Source organism: Rhinolophus ferrumequinum, chromosome 16 (genome assembly GCF_004115265.2).
Source record: "Rhinolophus ferrumequinum isolate MPI-CBG mRhiFer1 chromosome 16, mRhiFer1_v1.p, whole genome shotgun sequence".
Lineage (NCBI taxonomy): Eukaryota > Metazoa > Chordata > Mammalia > Chiroptera > Rhinolophidae > Rhinolophus > Rhinolophus ferrumequinum.
The window spans coordinates 28157999-28174393 of record NC_046299.1 but is presented as its reverse complement, the minus strand read 5'-3'; the positions used below and the strand labels follow the sequence as shown (position 1 = coordinate 28174393).

Genomic DNA, 16395 nt, shown 5'->3' with positions numbered 1-16395 from the left:
GGTGTGCCCTGTACCTCTTGCTGTGTAGCCCTAAGCCTGGCACTAGAGGCAGCAGTTCTCAGTTAGAGGCTTGGCCTCTTTCAGGCACCTCTAAACCCAGCATAGGTGGCAGCCATCTGCAGATTGCTTTGAGGCTCATGTCAGGTGGCCCCTGGCAGGGCACAGGCTGTGGCTGAACTTGGCCTGCAGCAGAGCCCCTCCCAGGAGGCCCTGAGGCTGACATGTCTGGTGACTGGCTTCAATCTTAGCTGAAGCATGACCCGGCTGCCTCCAAGGATGACACAAAGGGCAGACTTGGCAAGCACCAGAGCCTTGCTAAAGTGAATTCTGCTCCATAGGGTCAGCCCCTGTTCAACAGCTTCTCCACTGTTGTCATGGCCAGTGTTCACAACCAATCAGCCAAGGGTCAGTCCCTCCCAGTGATGTGCAAATAGCAACCAAGGTTCAACTACAAGAGGAGAGGGCACACACAATGCACACAAGGGACAGATGGCTCAGATGACCAGGGAGATGCAGCACTTGTTCTCACAGGACACCTACTACATGAGACCACTCTACTAAGACTGAGAGACATAGCAACCCTATCTAAAAAATAGAAATAAACACTGGGAGGCAGCCATAAAGGAGAGACAAAGAAACATACCCCAAATGAAAGAATAGAAGAAAACTCCAGAAAAGGAACTAAACAAAATAGAGACAAGCAATCTACCAGACGCAGAGTTCAAAACACTTGTCATAAGGATATAAGGATGCTCAATAACTGCTGCAGTTCTCATTTCTGTGACTGGTCACGTGGTTTTAGCTAATTTGTGTAACTTCTTTCTTGTCCTGCCCATTCCAATTTGGACACCGTGATTCATCATGGAACAGGACTTTTTTACTGGGGAACAGTGTGTACTTCTAGGACTTTTTTTTTTTTCCAAGTCAATTTGTTGTCCATTTGATCTTAGTTGTGGAGGGTGCTGTTTGCTTCAAGTTGTTGTCCTTTCAGTCTTAGTTGTGGAGGGCACAGCTCAGCTCCAAGTCCAGTTGCTGTTGCTAGTTACAGGGGGCGCAGCCCACCATCCCTTGCAGGAGTCGAACCGGCAACCTTGTGGTTGAGAGGATGTGCTCCAACCAACTGAGCCATCCAGGAGCTCTGGGTTAGCTCAGCTCAAGGTGCGGTGTTCAATCTTAGTTGCAGGGGGCGCTGCCCACCATCCATTGTGGGACTCGAGGAATCGAGCTAGCAATCTTGTGGTTGAGAGCCTGCGCTCCAACCAACTGAGCCATCCGGGAGGCAGCTTAGCTCAAGGTGTCGTGTTCAATCTTAGTTGCAGGAGGTGGAGCCCACCAACCCTTGCAGGACTTGAAGAATTGAACTGGCAACCTTGTGGCCCACTAGTCCATGTGGGAATCGAACCGGCAGCCTTCGGAGTTAGGAACATGGAGCTCTAACCGCCTGTGCCACCGGGCCGGCCCCCCCAATATTTTCTAATACATGGTTTCTATGTTTATGAGGTCTGACAATTAAGTTCCCGAACTTGCCACCATGCGCTTACATTGGCAGCACTGTACAAACAGCTCAGTAAGGTTTCATAACCATGGTATATCAGTGTCTCACAGCTGTGTTCGTGTCAACATGTGGCGGTGTCTTCCTGAGGGGCATTCATTATTGTTGTTGCGTGTTTTTGTGTGCTGTCACAACAATGTCTGAGCTTGAATTAGAGCAATGAACAAACATTAAATTTCTTGTTAAACTTGGCAAGAGTGGAAGTGAAAGCAAGGACATGTTAGTCAAAGTTTATGGGGATAATGCCATGAAGAAAATGGCAGAGTACAAATGAATTAAATGTTTTTCTGAGGGGAGAAAATACGTCACAGATGAAGAAAAGTCAGGGTGACCAGTAATGAGGAGAACTGATGAAAACATTGCAAAAATTGGTCGAATTGTGCGTCAAAATCGTCACTGTCTGTGAGAAGCATAGCAGACCAAGTAAACATTGATAGAGAAACAGTTAGGAAAATCTTAACTGAAAATCTTGACATGAGAAAGATGTGTACAAAAATGGTCCTGAAGAAGCTCACCGATGAACAAAAGCAAAGGAGAGTCGAAGTTTGCCAAGATGTTTTGGAGAGTCAAGACAAATTTTTGGGCCATGTTATCAGTGGTGATGAAACGTGGTTGTACCAATACAACTCTGAAATAAAGCATCAAAGTGAAAATGGAAGTCAGCCAATTCTCCATGACCAAAAAAGTCAGTCCAAATCAAGAGTCAAAACGATGTTGCTAACCTTTTTTGATATTAGAGGGATTATTCATTATGAATTTCTGCCAACTGGACAAACAGTTAACCAAGTTTACTATTTGGAAGTGCTGAGAAGGCTGTGTGAAAAAGTTAGATAAAAATGACCTGAAATTTTCACCAACAATTTATCTTTTACATCACAGCAATTTACCAGCTCACACGGCACTGTCTATGAAGGAGTTTTTAGCCAGTAAAAAATAACTGTACTGGCGTGCCATCTCTATTCACCTGATCTGGCCCACAATGAATTCTTTCTTTACCCAAAGATAAAGGAAATATTGAAAGGAAGATGTTTTGATGATATTCAGGACATCACGGGTAATACGATAACAGCTCTGATGGCCATTCCAGGAAAAGAGTTCCAAAATTGCTGTGAAGGGTGGACTAGACACTGGCATCAGTGCACAGCTTCCCAAGGGGCGTACTTCGAAGGTGACCATAGTGATGTTCAGCATTGAGGTATGCAGCACTTTTAATATGATGAATGCGTGAACTTAATTGTCAGACCTCATATTCCGACTTCCTTGGTATCCTACAAGTTACTCCCATTTGAAGCCCACATATATTACTATTATAAAGGCTTTGTGGAAGAGGTGGCAGAAATTGCTGCTGAATACAATAAATGCTCAATATGCAAATGAATCATGACAATAAACAATTATTTTAAAAGTTACTTAACTAAAAATTCTACTTTGAGGGGAAAAGGGTTGTGAGTTTAATTAAAGACTGAAATTGCTGCCGCCATGTCTCAGGCAGAGGGAATTCCGAATATCTGTGTTGTCCCACTAGTCACTTATGTCTATTGAGTATGTGAAATGTGATTAATACAACTGAGAAACTGAATTTTGAAATTTATTTACTTTCAATTAGATTTAATTTACATATAACTAACCATGGATCACTCAAGGCTACTAAGGGGGTTTTTGTTTGTTTGTTTGCTTTTTCTGTAACACGAGTTTAGAAACCCCCATCCTTAATTTTGTAATACTACGCCCCACCCCAAATTACAAACAAATGTGTTTGGTGCCATTTCATCCTGTGACCAGATCTTTCTTTGAACTGAAAACTGAAGTGATGAAACAGAGGAGAGGGTGACACAGGTACCGGCATCCAAGTGTCATGATAAGTAGAGGGGATTCAGAGGTCTGGCTCCCAAGTAACCAAGTACTCAGTATTTCAAATGCTATCAGCGGCCACTGTAGGAGAATCACTGTCGTTGGTCTTAAACTCATCTGTGTTCATTACTTGGTCTGTCCGGCTGGAAATGCCTCTGACCCTCTTTAGACCTAGGGTTTCTCATCTATAGATCAAAAGATCGTACTAAATGGTTTGTAACATTTCTTCCAGATCCACACCTTCTTTACAACTCATTTTACCTTCATCTGTTCTTTCCAGGGCACGACCGTATTGGCATTGTTGACTTCTCTTCTGAATGAGGACAAGGAATTCCCCAACCCCGAGGTGTTTGACCCTGGCCACTTCCTGGACGAGAGTGGCAACTTTAAGAAGAGTGACTACTTCATGCCTTTCTCAGCAGGTAAGAAAGATTAATTTCCTTAGGTACTTAAGGGGACAAGATGTCTTTGGGGGATCAGCTGGAACTTACATGGTGCCCATTCTGGGGCCCGTAAATTGCTCTTTGTACATGATCACAAGCACCACTCCCAAAGCCCAGGTGCTCTGCCACCCTCCACCCCCTCCACCATCATCATCACCGCACATCCCCATTATTGGAACTTTGGAAAGGGGACCCAGTTCTTCGAAAGTGAGGAAGCTAGAGAATAGATTGACTAAATTCTGCCTTGATTGAGCTACCTAGGAACTCCTCTTAGCAGGTACAACTCATTTAGACTTTCCTTGGCTGCCACGGAAAATACATATAACTCCACAACATTGAGTATCTTCTACGTGCTATCCCTCACTGCCCAGACTGAGCTCTGGGGTTCCAAGTTTCCATAGCACAGAATGGGCACCAAAGTGGCTCACACCCTAGTTAGGGAAGCAGATTAGTAAGCAGATCATTGTAATCCAGTAAGACTAGTGCTGTGGGAGAGGAAAACAGGCTGTTCAGGAGACCAGATGGGAAGCTGCCCTCTCATACCTGACAGTGAGGCATAAAATGGAATAAGCAACATTTTACAGCAGGAAAGGAATTTGAGTTGCCTCACAGGAGATAGGGAGCAAAGAGAAAAGAGAAGGCAGGGCACTTTTACAGAGTGGACCACAGGAGCAAGACTTTTCCTGTGGCTCTAGGACATCAGAATCTGCCAACTAATTGCAGCGCTGGGAAACCTTGGGAATGTGGCAGGATACCCTATGGGCATTCCAAGCATCTTGATCTTCCTCCACTCATGATCATACATCTTGGATAGTGGGTCTCCACAGCTACAATGGGTGTGCTGAGTCTCTAGTCTTGGAGTCGCCTTTATTTATGCGACGTCTTTTGATGCATGCTTTGGGTCTTGCACTGTACATACCAAGATGTCAAGGACTGAGCCTTCCCTTTAAGGAATGCACATTTTAGCATGGTAGAAAAATAAAGAATTATGACTCCATGCTTCAAAGTGATCCATGCTTCAATTGAAGCACAAATATGATGCTGAGGAAATGCAGAGAGGGCAAGATTCTATTGCTGAGGGGATCAGAAAAATCATAAACAGGAAAGGACATGAAACACTGATCCTGAAGAAAGTATAAGAGAAGTGCAGCATGAGATAAAGCTAGAAACTACATGGTGTACTGGAGATTGATGAAGAGTGGGCATGGCTAGAGATGAGAGTAGAGGGTGTGAAAAATGGAAGGAGTGATATGGAAATCAGACTGGGAACAAAATGTGAATGGCCAGTTCAACCTATTTGGACCTCATCTCATAAGACAGATCGGGGAGACACTTAATATTTTGAATTGAGAGAGTGACACATTTAGACATTTGCTTTTGAAAGCATATGAAGGAGGGAAAAAAATCTTTGGCTGAATTTTGTGCCACAGGTAGAAAGAGAAACACAAATATAGGGTTTCCTCCTCTTAGTTCTTCTCCCTTCACCCCACTTTGCTTGTGTAAGTGTTTCTACAAAGATTGATGGAAATTGTAAATGTCAAAAGATCAGTTCTAATGTGTGAGTACATAATGAAATGCTTAACACAGAGTTGATAATCAAGAAATATTTGTTGAGTGAAGGGTTCTCATTAAGATATTAGGTGAATAGCAAGTGTGTCCATCCCTCTGTCCATCTGCTTCTCTAACCCTCTTTCCAGCCCTTTATTCAGTTATTTATCAAATAGTTACCAACATATTTTTTTGTGACAATTCAAAACATAACGTTCAAGGAACAAATCCCTTATGTTTGTTATTTTCAGGAAAACGAATGTGTGTGGGAGAGGGCCTGGCCCGCATGGAGCTGTTTTTATTCCTGACCACCATTTTACAGAACTTTACCCTGAAATCTCTGGTTGACCCAAAGGACATAGACACCACCCCAGTTACCAGTGGGTTTGGCCATGTGCCGCCGTCATACCAGCTCTGCTTTATTCCTGTGTGAGGAAGGGCAGCCGGTCATCGAGCTGCTGCTGGGTTGTTGTCTGTAACCCTCCCCCCTCCTCTGGCGTGTCATTCACCTTCTCACTAGTAGGGATGCTTTCTATGACCTCTCATGTCACATCTCCCCACTCTCTCACTATCCAGCAAATATCCAACCTCCATTAAAGGAGAATTTCCTGAGTTTCACAAATATATTTGCTATTCTTTATGCTCTGTAGCACTTGTGTTGGCCACCACGTCCACTAGTACTTGTCTAATATTGAATTATTACTATGTTATCACTGTGAAGCAGATCAAAATGATTAGTATAAACCAGTACACAGCCACCTGTGCACTGCATGTTCTGAAAAAAAAAATTCTATTTGCTGACCCAGTCTATAGACTTACCTTCTGTTGTGTATAATGCACTTGAGAAATGGAAGAAAATAGAATCTAAAGAGGCCATGCTGGTCCTTAGAATGATAAGCATGGAGAGGGACAGAGGGGAAGAGGGCAGAAAAGCTCTCCTGGCTGAGTAGCACCTAGAGTTACTTGAGGTTTGGATGTGAAAGAGAAAAAGTGTGTCCAGGAACAGCTCCAACCTGCAGGGTTGAGCCTATCAGTGAGAGGGAGGAATGAACAATCAGTGTTAGAATCCATTCCTCTGCTCTGGCGTCTGTGAACATTGTAAAGGGTTTTAAGTGTTATTACTTCGTGTTTTATACTTACAGTCAAGTATTAACAGATGCTTTCGTATTTGCTAATCATATGTTCTAAGTGTTATTCTTTTCTCCCCAAACAAGACTCAAATCCCTGGAAGGCATCACCAGATTCTGTTCCTTTTCTACTTTCCACCATATTGTTTTATACTTTACATGAGTGCAATGGCAATTTGATGTTATGATCTGAAGTTTTCTGTCTTGTGTCATCTCTAAAGCATAGATAACTGAACATCTTATACAAGTCGGAATTACTGTCATCATTTTTCCTCGTCTTGAGTGTGTGAAATGAGGAATAGCATTGCCTGTGAACTTTTGCTGGCTCATCTTCTAGAGAAATCAGTTTATACTTTGGCATGCATTTTTAAGATAACATATTGAGATAGATGTACATATATATCTATATATGTGCATAAGTGTATATTCACATATATATATATATTGCATACACACATATACATATGAGATTAAAATGATTATTTGCAATATTGGGCTCATATTATACATATTATTCTACAACTGGCTGTTTTTCTACGATACAATATGCCAGGAAAACCTCTAAGTAATAAAAACATGGGTAGATGATTGGAATGGATGCATTGCAGAAGAGAAAATGGAAATGGTTACTAAACATATGAAACGATCTTAAAAATAAAAAGTACATATGTTTTCTTCTATGCAGTTTATTATTTCAGATCTTATATTTAGGTCTTTGATCCATTTTCAATTAATTTTGGTACAAGGTGACAGATAGAAGTCTAGTTTCATTCTTTTGTACGTGGCTTTCCAAACTCCCAGCACCATTTATTGAAGAGTCTGTCTTTCCTCCATTGTATGTTTTTGGCTTCTTCGTTGAAAATTATCCGTCCATATTTGTAGGAGTTTATTTCTGGGTTCTCAATTCTATTGCATTGGACCTTGGATTCAAAGAGGATTTTATGAATTTGACTTCAAAGGCAAGGGCAGTAAAAGCTAAAATAAATGAATGGGATTATATGAAACTAAAAATCTTCTGCACAGCAAAAGAAGCCATCGACAAAATAAAGAGGCAACCAACCGAATGGGAGAAGATTTTTGCAAACAACACCTCCTATAAGGGGATAATATCCAAAATATATAAAGAACTCATACAAGTCAACAACAAAAAGCAAACAATCCCATTAAAAAATGGGCAGAGGACCTGAATAGACATTTTTCCAAAGAGGACATACAAATGGCCAATAGACATGAAAAATTGCTCAATATCCCTAATTATCAGTGAAATGCAAATAAAAACTACAATGAAATATCACCTCACCCCAGTTAGAATGGCTATAATCAACAAGACAAATTGTAACAAGTGTTGGAGAGGCTGTGGAGAAAAAGGAACACTCATACACCGTTGGTGGGAATGCAGATTGGTGCAGCTGCTATGGAAGGCAGTGTGGAGGTTCCTCAAAAAATTATGAATAGAATTACCATATGACCCAGCAATCCCTCTCCTGGGTGTCTACCCCAAAAATCTGAAAACATTTATCCATAAAGATATATATGCTCCGATATTCATTGCAGCTTTATTTATGGTGGGCAAGACAAGGAAACAACCAAAGTGTCCTTCGATAGATGACTGAATAAAGAAGATACGGTATATATACACAGTGGACTACTATTCTGCCATAAGAAAAGATGAAATAAAGTCATTTGCGACAACATGGATGGATATTGAGATTATAATTCTAAATGAAATAAGTCAGAAAGAAAATGTAGAGAACCATATGATTTCACTGACATGTGGTATATAAAACTGAAAACAACAAAGGAACAAGACAAACAAATGAAGAAACAAAAACTCGTAGACACACAAAGTAGTTTAGTGGTTACCAGAGGGTAAGATAGCTGAGGGTAAACGATATCAAATATATGATGATGGAAGGAGCACTGACTCTGGGTGGTGAACACACAATGTGGTATATATAGATGATGTATTACAGAATTGTACACCTGAAACCTATGTAACTTTACAAACAATTGTCACTGCAATAAACTTTAATTAAAAAACAAAGAAAGAAAAAAAATACAGACACCAAGGTAATTAGTTGCTTCCTACTTTGGACTTCATAATAAAGAGCAAATGACATATTTTAAAAAATTAAAAATGAAATAAATAAATAAAAAGTACAAATTAAAACTATATTGTTATCCTTTAAACCTTCTTTATTGATTGGTAAATGAAAAAAATTTAATGTAAGTATTAGCAAATGTGTGGGCAAACTGGCAGTCTTGTGCATAAAATTTCAGATCCATTCTATTGGCTAATGCGATATAAATGGGAACTTAGTTGTGTGCAAGGCAAAAGGTCTCCTTATAGCTCTACTTGTGTTCCTCCTTTCTCCTCTTTCTACTCTCCTAAAATATTTTCTATGCATTTTAGGGCAACTTATGCCCTGCTGTTTTTCTCCACTATTATCACCCTGAAGTTTCCTTCCTATGATGTCACACCATCAGAAGAACAATTGTATTAATCATGTTATTGTTTTCTGTATTTTATGATGCTTTGACATCTGGGGTCTCACTGACCAGTGAGAGACTACCCCTCCCAGGGTTAGCTAATTTCTAGAGGTCATAAATGACTTTGATGGGGGCATGCATTTGATGGGCAGACCAACCAATACTCCCCCGTCGGCCCCCTCTATCTGGCTCTTACTCTCCAGAAGGCACTATTCCTCTGCCCTAATCAATCCAGGGTCAGATACCAGGCAACCAGGGGCAGGACCTACACCTCGGAACATGCTGAAGTTATTGAAACAGCCAATCCTAAACTCGCTTAGCAGACCTACCCTGCCTCACCCATCTTTGTCCACAAAAAGTATGATAAAGGCTTTTGCCCGTGCTTTCCCCTCACCGTACTTCTGCCTCCCGAGCAACCTGCATGACTCGTCATGTCACCCGCCGTGTTGCGCCATGCCTCCTACTTCTAGGGAACTGAGAGCAAACATTTCTCCTGCATGACAATCACTTCTGTGTTGGTCTCACCACACCTGATTAAAACAAATCATGGGTACATTTTAATGTAAGTGGTTCTTAAAAACGAATTTGTTAGGTTTTCTACATATAAATCCATGCTTTTTGTGAAAAGGGAAAGTTTTCATTCTTTTTAATATTTTTATCTGTCTTCTCTTTTTGACATACTGCACTTAGAAAATCCTCTCCCAAATGTTGAGTAGAAATGATGAGAGCTCACCTTGTTCTCAGTAGTGTGGGGAAACTTTTCCATGTTTCATCAGTAAAGACAATGTTAGCTTAAGACTCTTTATAGATGTACTGTATCGCTTAGAAGAAATTCCCTTCTATTTAATTTTGCTGTGAGTATTTTTAGGTAGTAAATGGGTGATGACTTTTTTCCAATCATTTTTCTGAATCTGTTGAGATTAATTTATCTTTTGTCTCTTTTACTTAGTTAACAAGAGTTGGCTTCAAATTGGTATTTTTAAAGGTTACCTTGCATTCCTGTTAATAAATGTCACTGGGTCATGGTGTTATCCTCGTCATATGTTGCTGGACCAATATATATTCTTAAGACTTAGTGTAAACATGATCATGAGGTATACTGGCATGTAATTCTATTTCCGTGTGATGTCTGTGCCACGTTTTGACTTAGGGTAATAACTCTTGTTCTATAAGACATCAGGAAGTGTACTTTCTTCTACTCTCTAAAAGAATTGGTGTAAGGTTAGTGTTGTTTCTTCCTTCAATTTGATAGAATTCATGAGGAAAGCCATCTAAGCTCAAAGTTGACTTTGTGGGGTTAGTTTTGATGATAAAATCTTTTTCTCTGACCAACATGACGTTTTAGATTTTCTGTTTAGTTCTGTGTCATTTGTGTGAAATTTAATACTTAATGCATGTTGGGGCCTGTCTTCAGCTGAAAAGCTATACTCAGAGATCTCACTTCTTGCAGTTCCTTTTGTTCAAGTAATCTCCTCTAGGATCTATATGATTCAAGGGGCTGTCCAATGTGTTCTGTGAATTGCTTTCTTATGAAAAAGCTGCCCAGATTTAACAATGATTATCTGTGCGAAGGTGAGACTGGATTAGTTACTCCACCATTAAGAAGGTGAACTCTCCCGTTGCATCATCCAACAGAAATGATCAATAATACCACAGCTTTTGCTTCAGAATGAGTCATTGGAGACAGCTCTGGGCAATTGTTTTATCCTGATTGCAAAGACGCCACTCCTAGTGGAAGCTTCCCAGACCACCGCTAGGGAGCTCTTACTGTTGCACCCTGAGACAGATGGGGAACTTGAGACTCACTGGTGGTCAGATGGTGTATGATTTCTCCAACCCAGTGATCTGACACCAAGGGTCTGTGGCACAGCTCCCCTGAAAACTCTGACAGCTGCTTTGCCCTAAATGTTTGTGGATCTGGATCAGACTCAGGATTAGCACAGCTTGGTCTATTGTTTAGAGTGTGGGACGTGCTTTGGCTTCAGACCCAGGAAATTTTGCCTAGATACCTGACACCTTGGTTGTGTACTCTGCTCCCACACCCTTCCACGTGCCTACTCTGGAGATCTATATCTATCTCTGTCTCAGCTCTGGGCAGAGCTGCCTCATACCTTGGCCTTCAGTACCAAGGCCTCATACCCACGCTCTTAGGGCAAGATGCCGCTGAGAACATCGTCATGTGAAGCCGGAAGACGCCATTTTGAAGACAGGGTGATATGGGGATAGGCCTGTTTTTCCCATGAAGACTTTGAGGGCCCTGGTGGCCACCATGTCTCCTGGTGAGTAGGGGCAGTGTGAGGAGTGACAACCAACCCCGCTTCACTGAACATCTACAACTATTCCAGCCTCTTTCAGAGCCCTACACAGCCAGAGGCCATTAGTCCTACTGGACTCCTCACTCCATAGACCGCCCTCTCCGCTCAGTCGCCACACATTAGCCATTTTAAAATTCAACTCTAATTAATTGAAACCATAAAGTAATTTTTATCTCTCTTGTAACAATGGTAGATAGAAACATTAACAGAGAAAAGAATTTCTATTTCAAGTGTCTCTGAAGATTAAACTGCTCATAGATAATATTTTAGTTCAAGAAGAATGAACTGACTCATCAAAGAAATATCTACCAACATTTTCTAGAGGTACAATGTAAGGGAATTTACTTAAATGATCTCTATTTTCTGAATTGATCCTGAAATAGTACTATAAAGATGAGAGAGGTCCGCAGCAGTTCCGCGATGGTGGCCCGTGATGGGGGGGTGGCGGGGAGGCTCCTGGAAAACGCGAATCCTCTCATCTGGGAGCGCTCTGGGGAGTGGCCAGTGACGGCAGGCGAGGAGGACCAGCAGGTTCCAGACAGCACCCACGCACGTGACATCTTCGATCTGATTCGCTGCATCAATAATCCAGAGCATCCACTAACGCTGGAAGAATTGAACGTAGTGGAGCAAGTCCGGGTTCTAGTGAGTGACCCTGAGAGCACAGCGGCAGTGGCCTTCACACCCACCATTCCACACTGCAGCATGGCCACCCTTATGGGCCTGTCCATCAAAGTCAAGCTTTTGCAGTCTCTTCCTCCACGTTTCAAGATGGACGTGCACATTACATGGGGACCCATGCCTCAGAGCACGCAGTGAACAGCAGTTGGCAGATAAGGAGTGGGTGGTGAGCACCCACCTGCTGGAGGTCACCACCAGGGCCTGTCGGCCGGTTCCTGAGCCAGCTTTTCACCTCAGGCTCACCCAGGGCCCGTGGCCTAGTTTTCTTGTATCACTGACAATGAAAAACTAACATTAGGATTTTGTAATAAACCCTTAATTTATATATATTTTTAAAAACGGTGAGAGAAAGTAAGACTATTTGCAAAAAAAGTGAGATTTCTATTCTAAAAATAAATAAATATGTAGTTGCATAGTATTTTAAGGAAAAATAAGAAACTCAGTGACCATGTAACAACATTAGCTAAAATTCACCATTTTGGACTACAGTGATCCTCAGCCTTTTGAAAAAAACTATGTAGTATAATAGAGCACATGTCCTATAACCTCATTTCACTATAACTGAAAGCAAAGTGTGATGTAAACAGAACAACTGCTGGGATATAACTTTTGGATCAAAGAGGGCGCCGAAACCACTAATGCACAATACTTTAAAAATACTAACCATGGCTCCGCTAATAATGTGCAGAATAGAGATAACATCATTCAATGAAGAAAATTTGTACCATGTACTACCTAACACTTATGACAAGCCTGTGAGAAGAGTCAAACAATAATGTAGAGAAAAAAGTTAGAAATTGAAAAGGAACACAAAGAAGGCAGAGCAATGACAATAAGAAATTTTAGCATAGAATGTTTCAGAGCTCTGAAAGTTGGAATGCTTCATACAGAAATGTAAGAATTGCTTAGAAGGTGGCTATTTTTCTTTCCTAAAGATTCCCAATGAAGTCTGTGGACTTTACAGAATGTTCCCCCAAGTTACAACTTAAACCCCAGTGGAAAGGTCACATTCCTGGGAGGTTTGGGGGGGCGGGGGTGTCCTGTGAGCCAAGCGTTCACTCCCCAGAAAGGGTGCTCTGTCCTGGGAAGCTGAGACCCTTGTGTACAAATGTGGAGGCTAAAGGTCAGATGGGGAGCTGCTGTGGCTCTGAACCCCTGAACTTGCCCTCCTGGGGTGCCAAGAACAGGTCAGGCCATGTGACCCACCGCTTAGGAGGCGGGTGTTCCTGCTCGCTGGCTGTCACTAACCCATGATCCCCAGAGGGCACAGGGATGTCATGTTTACTACCCTTTTCAAAGTGCGTGTCATTCCTAACATTCTCCCCTGCAGAGTATGAGAGTTGTGGTTTTTCCACTCTTTGCCAATTCTTGTGGTTTTCAGTCTTTTAACATTGAGTCTCTCCAAAGGCAAGGGAGGTAAAAGCTAAAATAAATGAATGGGACTATATCAAACTTAAGAGCTTCTGCACAGCAAAAGAAACCATCGACAAACTAAAGAGGCAACCAACTGAATGGGAGAAGATTTTTGCAAACACTGCCTCTGATAAGGGGCTAATATCCAAAATATACAAGGAACTCATGCAACTCAACAACAAAAAATCAAACAACCCATTTGAAAAATGGGCAGAGGACCTGAAGAGACATTTCTCCAAAGAGGACATACAAATGGCAAATAGACATATGAAAAAATGCTCAACATCACTAATCATCAGAGAAATGCAAATAAAAACAACAATGAGATATCACCTCACCCCAGTCAGAATGGCTATCATCAACAAGACAAATAGTAAAAAGCGTTGGAGAGGCTGTGGAGAAAAAGGAACCCTCATACACTGTTGGTGGGAATGCAGACTGGTGCAGCCATTATGGAAGGCAGTGTGGAGGTTCCTGAAAAAATTACGAATAGAATTACCACATGACCCAGCAATCCCTCTCCTGGGTATCTACCCGAAAAATCTGAAAACATTTATCCATAAAGACACATGTGCTCCAATGTTTGCTGCAGCTTTATTTACAGTGGCAAAGACATGGAAACAACCAAAATGTCCTTCGATAGATTAATTGATAAAGAAGTTGTGGTATATATACACAATGGAATACTGTTCGGCGGTAAGAAAAGATGAAATAAGACCATTCATGTTTGTGACAACATGAATGGATCATGAAATTATAATGCTAAGCGAAATAAGTCAGACAGAAAAAACAGAGAACCATTTGATTTTACGGATATGTGGTATATGAACCAAAAACAACAAAAGAACAAGACAAGCAAATGAGAAACAAAAACTCATAGATACAGACAATAGTTTAGTGGTTACCAGAGGGTAAGGGGGGAGGTGGGTGGTAGACGAGGGTAAAGGGGATCAAATATATGGTGATGGAAGGAGAACTGACTCTTGGTGGTGAACACACAATGGGATTTATAGATGATGTAATATAGAATTGTATACCTGAAATCTATGTAACATTACTAACAATTGTTACCCCAATAAACTTCAATTAAAAAAACAAAACAACAACAAAAAAACCAACATTGAGTCTTTTTGCGTGGTACGAACAGTATCTTGTTTTCATTAGTATTTCTCTGGTGTATAATGCTGCTGATCTCTTTTTCATGGGCTCCTTGTGCTTTAATTGCTTTGTTTCAGTTGTCTTTTCAAGTCTTAGGCCCATTTTTAATTTCTTTGTGTTTTTATGATTGAGAGATATTTATTGTGTATTGATTGTGGCGGTGGAGCTTGAGTGGGGAGAGTTGTTGATACAGAGGATAAGGCTGCCTTGCAATGGGACCTAGAGTCAAGGACGGTGGAGAGGGCATCCTCACGGAGGGCCAGCCAGGATGGGGTGTCGCAGTCCAGGAGAGGTGAGGCAAGCACAAGGACAGGTGGGGGAGTTTGTGGAGCCAGAGCCCACCCACCTGATGAGTGTCAACATGATGGTGGCACCTTGACATGGGGAATCAGGATGAGCACAGTGAGAAGGGCTCCCTCACAGATGGGTGCCCCAGGGTGGCATATCAGAGCCTAAGCAGTGTCCACACCCGGGTGGCCACACACAGGTAGGGTGGCCTGGTGAGGATATTGTAGGTCAAGTAGGGCAAAACTTCCTTATATCCCTGCCACAGATGGATAACCTGAATTTAATCACAAAGAAACATCAGACAAATACACTGGGTGACTTTTTACAAATACCTGACCTATATTCTTCAAGAGGGGCAAGGTCAGGAAGCCCAGGAAAGACTGAGGAACTGTTCCAGACTGAAGCTGACTATGGAGACATGACAATTAATAGCAACATGTAAGTCTGGGCTTCGGAAGTGGATTCCTAACTGGATATAACGGATATCACAGAAACTTTTGGTGAAACATTAATAGAAATGAAGATGAAGTGGTCTGAATTCATCAATGCTAGTTTCCTCAATTTGATGGTTGTGTTATGTGTATATAGGAGAATCACATTGTATCATACTAAAACATTTCAGGAGAACTTCAGGTTAGCAATTTACTCTCAAAATTCAAAATGAGGAAAATTCTTTAATACGAGTATATACCTCCAACTTTTCTGTACACTTAGGATTTCAAAAATTATATATATGAATTAACATTATATATATGAAAACAACAATGGGCTCATATGTGAACTGTGTAAACCCTACACCAAAGAAAAATAGTGCTAATGGATACATGAATCAAAACTACAATGAGATATTACTACAGATCCATGAGAATGGTGAAATGAAAACAGACAGTATAGTTTTGGCAAGAAAGTAAACCAGCCAGCACTTTCATACAGAAATTCATTGTTCTCTCTATATTGTCCTTTCCTTGTTGTGTATGCTTCATTCCATTATTCTGAAACAATTGTAAATTGGTTCAACCCCTTGGATAATTCTTTAGCAGTATTGACTAAAGCTGTAAATACATGCATATCCAGCAATCACACCCATAGGTATATACTGAAGAGAAATCCAATACCGTGGGATACAAAAGAGACACGTAAAGGAATGTTACTATCAGCACTATTTGTAACACCATAAACTGGAATCAACCCATCTTTCCATAACAATACAATGAAAAGTATAAGTGTGCAATAAATGTAAGATAGGCCACTACACAGAGAGCATAATTTTACTGCTATTTGCAACACCATGAATGAATTTCACTAACACAACGTAGAGTGAAGCAACTAGATACTACAAAAAGATATAATGTATGATTTCATTTATGTAAAATATACGAAGAGGCAAAACTAATCTATGACGTGATACTGGATATATTTAGTACTCAGGAAGGTACTGGAGGAGATAAAGGGGCCTTTTGGAAACCTGGCAAAATTATTTCTCATGACCTGCGTCTCCTTTACACAATATACGTTCAGGTGGTAATTCA

The 16395-nt window shown here is 41.1% G+C and overlaps 1 protein-coding gene and 1 pseudogene across 3 annotated transcripts in view; both read left to right on the top strand.

Moving 5' to 3' along the window:
• Window positions 1-7201, top strand: part of LOC117036262 (cytochrome P450 2C18-like) — a 34628-nt gene extending 27427 nt beyond the window's left edge. For all 3 annotated transcript variants that reach the window (XM_033131064.1, XM_033131062.1, XM_033131063.1), the window contains exons 9-10: window positions 3684-3825; window positions 5646-7201. In XM_033131064.1, coding sequence (XP_032986955.1) covers window positions 3684-3825; window positions 5646-5827 — 324 coding nt within the window. In that variant the 3' untranslated portion in view covers window positions 5828-7201. The remainder of the gene's footprint in view (window positions 1-3683; window positions 3826-5645) is intronic.
• A 4545-nt stretch (window positions 7202-11746) lies between these two features.
• Window positions 11747-12494, top strand: LOC117035848 (cytosolic iron-sulfur assembly component 2B-like; annotated as a pseudogene).
• Window positions 12495-16395: the final 3901 nt, after the last annotated feature.